Source organism: Poromitra crassiceps, assembly GCF_964638095.1.
Source record: "Poromitra crassiceps genome assembly, chromosome: 20".
In the NCBI taxonomy this organism is placed as follows: domain Eukaryota; kingdom Metazoa; phylum Chordata; class Actinopteri; order Beryciformes; family Melamphaidae; genus Poromitra; species Poromitra crassiceps.
Genome location: NC_139637.1, coordinates 23868709 through 23876208, shown reverse-complemented (window position 1 = coordinate 23876208; position 7500 = coordinate 23868709). Strand labels below are relative to the sequence as shown.

At 45.6% G+C, this 7500-nt stretch overlaps 1 protein-coding gene across 1 annotated transcript in view; it reads right to left on the bottom strand.

The window, feature by feature from the left end:
• LOC310794976 (neural cell adhesion molecule L1-like) overlaps positions 1–7500 on the bottom strand; it is a gene marked incomplete at both ends in the record, with an annotated part of 44733 nt that overhangs the window by 12890 nt on the left and 24343 nt on the right. The window contains 8 exons of the mRNA XM_083657001.1: positions 261–367; positions 3216–3441; positions 3936–4006; positions 4158–4364; positions 5424–5525; positions 5695–5822; positions 6211–6364; positions 6840–7000. Of these exons, the coding sequence (XP_083513127.1) occupies positions 261–367; positions 3216–3441; positions 3936–4006; positions 4158–4364; positions 5424–5525; positions 5695–5822; positions 6211–6364; positions 6840–7000 (1156 nt within the window). The remainder of the gene's footprint in view (positions 1–260; positions 368–3215; positions 3442–3935; positions 4007–4157; positions 4365–5423; positions 5526–5694; positions 5823–6210; positions 6365–6839; positions 7001–7500) is intronic.

Sequence of the window (7500 nt, the reverse complement as noted above, 5' to 3'; positions counted from 1 at the left end):
GAACGCCAGGATTCGGGGGGGAGTTTTTGTTTTCCCCCCGTTTTGGGCGTGGTTTCTGAATGATGACGCGCTCCGCAGTGTCTCTATAAGAGGAGTGTGCACTGTATAGAAATTCATAGTTGCAAGCTTCACAGTGCCGAAACACAGACAGTCAAAGATCTTATACTGAGAGGACACATCACCGTGTTTTGGCTACCAGGAGCAGAGGGGGAGGGAGGAAGAGTACCCCAAGGCTGCCTTGAGTGACTCATCCGTGTTACCTTGTATCCCAGCAGCAGACCCTGCACTCTCTGGGCGTGGTCCCACCTCACTCTGGCTGTGTTGTTCATCACAGTCACCTCCACCCCGCCCGGAGCCTCCAGGGGCACTGAGGGAGGGAGAGGAAGGTGGGGATGATGAAGACAGAGGAAAGGAGGGAGAGAAGGAAGGGGGGATGATGAAGACAGAGGAAAGGAGGGAGAGAAGGAAGGTGGGGATGATGAAGACAGAGGAAAGGAGGAAGAGAAGGAAGGGGGGATGATGAAGACAGAGGAAAGGAGGGAGAGAAGGAAGGGGGGATGATGAAGACAGAGGAAAGGAGGGAGAGAAGGAAGGGGGGATGATGAAGACAGAGGAAAGGAGGGAGAGAAGGAAGGGGGATGATGAAGACAGAGGAAAGGAGGGAGAGAAGGAAGGGGGGATGATGAAGACAGAGGAAAGGAGGGAGAGAAGGAAGGGGGGATGATGAAGACAGAGGAGAGGAGGGAGAGAAGGGGGGATGATGAAGACAGAGGAAAGGAGGGAGAGAAGGGGGGATGATGAAGACAGAGGAAAGGAGGGAGAGAACAGGAAAAAAAGAGTCATCATACACCAACCATACAGAAAGAATCAAGCAATTGAGCAAATTTCCAACAAAATATTTCCCTTAAATAATGTAGTATTTTTAATTTAAACCAAAGAATGTGTTGCGATTACTTGTACGTAGAGCAGTGGGCTAGCTCGAGGTTTTACAGAGGAAGCTGCGGAAGGAATCCTGAAAGCTGTAGTTCCTCGAATGGCCACTTGAAGCAGGACCCGGGAAGTGACATCGTTCCCATTCACCCCCATGTTAAAATGCCCCACTTTGTAACAGTGATTAAGCATGTGTACAGAATGGACCCAAACACAGTTCTGGCCTATAAAGCTAATTTCACCTTTCCTGACACCTGTACGGGGGGTGAATTTGGATATAACTCGCCCTTTGAGAGCAAAATAGACGTTAGAAAGGACTATGTTTTGGGGGTGATTGATAGGTCGCTTGTCCAATGATCGCACAGCTTGCTGATCACGGACCAATAGCAGGCACAGTTGCAGCTCTGGGAAACCCCTCGTCTCGTGCCGTCTCGCGTGAGCTGTGCAAGGACATCAAGATGGTGACAGGCCGCTTCAACCATGGATGTGCTTCAAATGGCTTCAACATGGGAGTCCCAAAAACAATGGTAGGCTCCGTCCATATATATACAATATATTTAAGCAATATATCACGAGAGCTAGTGTGTTGTGATGAATATATCACACTGATAAGCTGTTATCCCACGAGGCCGCAGGCCGAGTGGGATAACAGCTTATCAGTGTGATATATTTCACAACACACGCTGCTCGAGTGCTATATTGCTTTTATAAAAGGGTTCCAAGTATAATAATATAATAATAATAATACTATAAGTCCGACTGGCATTTTATTCTGATAGAGTCAGTTGAAACAATACTGTAAGGCGGGACCTCTAGCAAGAAGATAGACGTGCGGGTGATTTGATTGGATCGTTCTGGAGACTGAAGTCGACATTGGCCAATCCTGGCGCTTGGCTCAGAGCTTTTCCAAAGCCCGACACCAGAGCCGTATGCTGACCAAGTAACGTTACGTCTTATTTAGAAATGCGGGGTTAAGAGTGAGGGCGCGCGAGAGAGGGGTTCAGCCCGCGTCTATTCTTGTACAAATCATCATTTTCTGCGAAGTATTAGTAAAGTTATAAGCGAAGATCGATTCACAAGGATCTGAAAGTTGTCTCCGCCATTTTGTTTTTGAGGTACTTTTAGTAAGAGAGTTGCGCCATCATGCGTCCATAATGACGACTAGTGACCCTCCATACAGCAGATCAGGAGAAAGCTGTTTGTCTCGAGCGCAGCACTGCCATTTAGTAAGAGAGTTGCCATGGTAACCAATAACCCATGGCCATGGGTTATTGAACTCGGTTACTGGAATTATACAATGGCTGTGAACCAATCAGATTGCTTGATTTGAGAGAGCCATTTTATAAATATATATATATATATATTATATATATATATATATTATCAGTGCAAATAATGCACACAGATATGCCTCTACATCATTGTATATATACAATATATAATATATATATATATTATATATACCGTAAATTCCGGACTATAAGCCGCACCTTCAAAGTTGACTATTTTTTTCTTATATAAGCCGCACCGGACAATAAGCCGCGGGTGTTTTAATGTTTTTTTTTTTTTTTTTTTTGTGTTTTAATGTTTAATTACCATATGTAATGCTCCCATTTATTAACATTTCAACAAAACAACATAACACAACACCACCTGTGTTGTTATTTACAGTGCACACAGTGTCATACAGTGTCATACAGTGTCATACAGTGTCATACAGTGTGGTGAAAAGAGGGCAAGAGAGGAAATTAAAACAGAAGTGGATTTATAGTTAGAAAGAGTGCTAAAAAAGAGAGTTTTTTTTTTTTTTTTTGGAAAAAATCCATAGATAAGCCACACCGTTATATAAACCGCAGGGGCCAAAAAAGGCCAAAAAACGGGAAAAAAGGTGCGGCTTATAGTCCGGAATTTACGGTATATATATATATATATATATATATATATATATATATATATATATATATATATATATATATATATTATTTATATATATTATATATATATATTGTATATATACAATGATGTAGAGGCATCTGTGTGCATTATTTGCTTTGAAACAATCTCACTTCCTCTGTGTTGCCTCTTTATGGGTGCCCTTTTGCACCATCTTAAGGATTTGAATTATATTGTGCTTTTAAGTGCTTTTATAGATTTATTGTGTTTTTATTGGGTATTTTTTTTACTGCAAACCAAATTGCCCTTACAGGGACAATAAAGTTTGACTGAATGAATGAGTTAAATGGCTCGGACGGGACGGGACAGGAAACAGCCGTATCAGACCGTACCGTCCTCTCCGGAGTGTCCGATCTCTGGGATCGGCGCGGGTCCTTCTCCCAGCGCGTTGACAGCCTGGACCTTGATCTCAAACGGCGTGTAGGTCCCCGTCTCGTTCACCAGGAAGGGCGGTGCCTTGGCGTAGCCGTGCATCCAGTGCGGACCGCTCCCCTCCGCTTCCCGCCACAACACTTTGTACTGGAAGTCTTCTCCGTTATGCAAGCGCTTGTCCATCGGCTGCACAGACGCAGAGGAACGTCACATGCATTTTTAAATGACATTCGATTTTGCACACCCGTGCACACAAGAGAAATGTAGAAATGTAACAAATCAAGTCTCCAGCATAAATTTTATATCTTCAAGAAATATACTTTTCAATGCAATATCTTTTTACAATTATAAAAGCTTAGTAAGTGCATCAAGTTTGATTTCTATAATCATTTTCAGCTTCAGTAAATTCAATCAGTCCATACAGAAAATAAATACATAAATAAATTCACGTCGTCTGCGGGGACAAGTCTCATCACTTTCAATATTCTCAAGACTTGAGAAACCTTTTCAAGTCATAAAAGTACAAGTCAGTCAAGTCCCAAGTCTTCTCTTCATGCATCGAGTCAAGTCTCGAGCAATTCAAATGGTGACCCGAGTCTGACTCAAGTCACCGTTTGAAGTCATGTGACTTGAGTCCCCATCTCTGGTAGGTACAAATGCACACAAAAAGAAATACTCACATCCCATTTGACGATCAGAGTGCCTGGGTCTGTCGAGTCACTCCGCACACCCGTGGGGTTACTGTCAGGAACTAGACAGAGACAGAGAAGAAGAATGAGAGTTGATTAAGATTGAGAATATCCTATAATAATAATAATAATAAAGACAACACATATGAAACAGGATAAAATAAGAAGGAGGGGAATCAAATTAAACTAGGACTTGTAAAGAGTCACTCTCACCAGCAGGGGGCGTGCCGTGGGCGTCGGAGGGCTGGCTGGGGTCGCTGGGGCCCAGCTCGTTGACGCCGATGACCCGGAAGCGGTAGGTGGAGTAGGGCTGGAGGGTCAGCTCTAGGTGATTGACATCTCCATCGACCCGCCTCCACTCCTCCCACTTCCACTCCTTCTCCTCGGAGTGCTGCTCCTCTCTGCCCTCCACAATGAACACTGACAGAGAGAGAGAGAGAGAGAGAGAGAGAGAGAGAGAGAGAGAGAGGGAGAGAGAGGGAGAGAGAGGGAGAGCGAGAGAGAGAGAGAGAGAGGGAGAGAGGGAGAGAGAGAGGGAGAGAGAGAGGGAGAGAGGGAGAGAGAGAGAGAGGGAGAGAGAGAGGGAGAGAGAGAGAGGGAGAGAGAGAGGGAGAGAGGGAGAGAGAGAGAGAGAGAGGGAGAGAGGGAGAGAGAGAGGGAGAGAGAGAGGGAGAGAGGGAGAGAGAGAGACCACGATGAAACGACTAGCCTGGGTATCGTTTAAAAAATTACCATACCAGTATAAGTCTGAGTCCTCATCTCCAACTTCCGAGTCCTAAAGCCCAATTTATGCTTTGTCTGCCGACACTTTTGAAACGGTCGCCGACAGAAATGAGGACTTGAGTCGACACTTTCAAGTGTCGGCGAGCAGCAGTGTCTGCTACCTGGTGAAATGTCTATAGTGTCGCTGACTACGTCACGATGTGTCGCGCAAGTCTGATTGGCTATATAGACGGCATGCGCGCTTGACTTCCTTGTTTTGGTTTTCACTCGATTGAAATGAATGGACGTGTCCCCGCTATTTTTATCAGCCTGTATGACTTCGTGAAAATCACAAAGAACATTGTGACCAATTTCCCAGAGAGAGAGGAGATGAGTTGTGTGTTGTTTATATGCGGCTGCAGCCAAGTACGTTACATCTTGCCTCCGAGGTGGTTTCACTGTGCGTTCCCTCTCTTCTCTTGGCTGTCTGCACTTATAGCGTTCGAGTGCCACGTGACCGTTGAACCGAGGGGAACGTTCACTGAAGTATAAATGCAACACCATGAGCGACACTTTCTTTTTCATCTGCGACCATGTGCTGGGCGACACTTTCTAATAAGTATAAATTAAGCTTAATGCAACGATGCTCGGGTCCAAGTCCGAGTCATCGGTGCTCAGGTCCAAGTCGAGTCCTGAGTCCTGGACTGGAGTACTACTACTGTGCTACCACACTGGGTCAGTACCTGTGACTACTGTGCTACCACACTGGGTCAGTACCTGTGATGGGGCTGTTGTGTTGCTGTCCTGGGATCCAGCTGAGGGTCAGGCTGCGGTCCTGAACATCAGTCAGATCCGGAAACTTGGGAGGGTCTGGGGGTGCTGGCGGGGAGGGGGAGGGGGGGGCAACACAACATAGTTAGTGGGTAGAAATATAAACACACACACACACACACACACACACACACACACACACACACACACACACACACACACACAGTGTGCATACAAGACAAGACTGTACATAGACATAAACACACCTGCAACCTACCTACTACAATGATGGAGCCGCTGGCCTGGACATGGTCCAGGTCAGTGATGACCTCACAGGAATAATGTCCAGTATCCTTTGGTTGGACGTTGGCCAATTTGAGGGTGCTGTTCTCAAAGACAGTGTACCTAGACACACACACACACACACACACACACACACACACACACGCACACGCACACGCACACGCACACAAGGTGTGAGTTTGACTGATAGACAGACCAGACCGCAAAACATATACAATATTTTTTCGATGTTTTTTTAAGTTTTGGTCTGAGTGAAATGTTCTATGGTCTCTCCCGATTCTAAATATAGCTGAATCGTTTGGTTTGACCAAGTGAAACTATTTTTATGGGCATTTTACAAAATGTCTATGGGAAAATAAATGGCGGAAGAAAATCTCTGGTACAGTGCTGAAGCAGGAAGTGACGTTCGCTTTGCCTCTCTAAGCCTTGCTAAATCACATGCAGCGCCCTCTGCTGGGCGTTTGAAACGTCTCAGTGTGTGTTCATTTACTCAGTGTTGTCCTCCTGGAGTTTGGCTCCGTCTTTCTTCCAGACGGTCTGCTGGTGGAGGAGCCGCGGGTCTTTGTAGAACCGACAGTCCAGCAGAGCGCTGGTCCCCCTGTGCGGCCGCACGTGCTGCGGGCCCTGCAGTATCACCGTTCGGTCTGTAGGGGGGGGGGGAACAGAGAGGTCACAGAGAGGTCACAGTGTGTGTGGGTGTGTGGGTGTGATCACTAGATCAAGTGCACCAGAGGGTTACACAGAACATGACATTTATTCATTTCATTGGAATTTGGAAATGACCTACATAATATCATTAGTACTACAGATTTCAATGGAGAGTTATAAACAATATACATTAATTATATTTGGTGATTTTGGTCATTCCATTCTAAACTTCTTAGAAAGCAAGATCACAAAAAAAATCAAACACAATTATTCCAATCATATGATCAGCGGTATTATGTGTGTATTGTGTAGGTGCGTCCTGAGTACTGTCTTGAATTCAAACTTGTTTTGTGTGTGTGTGTGTGTGTGTGTGTGTGTGTGTGTGTGTGTGTGTGTGTGTGTGTGTGTGTGTGTGTGTGTGTGCCTGTGTGCGTGCGTATGCATGCGTGCGCGTTCGTAACTGCTACTCACTGAGGACCTCCAGGTAAGCGGTGATGGAGATGTTGGTGTGTCTGACAGTGCAGGTATACGCCCCGCTGTCCTCGCGACTGGCGTTGGACAGCTCTATCGTCCCATTGGTCAGCAGGGAGATGCGGGGGTCTGACAGCAGGGGGTCCATGTCCTCGCCCTCCCTGAAGGACACACACACACACACACACACACACACACACACACACAAAGTGACCGCAACAATATTGATCAATAGATAAATTAATAGCGTGCGTACGTACACTAAGGCAATAGCAGTAACTCAGCTGCTTGGATCAATCAAAGTGTGTTCAGCGGCTAATCACTGAGCAGATGATAGATAGAAGACGGATCGATTAATGTATTGGAGTGCTGGAGAGAGGAGGGAGAAAAGCAATCTCCTTTTGAACACGATGGAGTGTGGCCATACTAATGTACACAAGGCCTGGAGAATTTACTGCTCACATTAACCTCTCACTCATTAAGCTTACTGGAGAGTTTCCTCTTGGAAACATAACAGCTCCTTCATCTGCTATTGTTTCACAGAGACAGAGCTTATCGACGTCAAGTCAGGTTACCAGAAGATCATGGAATGATTTTTGGAGAATCAGCTGATGCTTTTTGACGTGGCAATTCTGCTTTTATATGAAGCTACTTGCAGCAA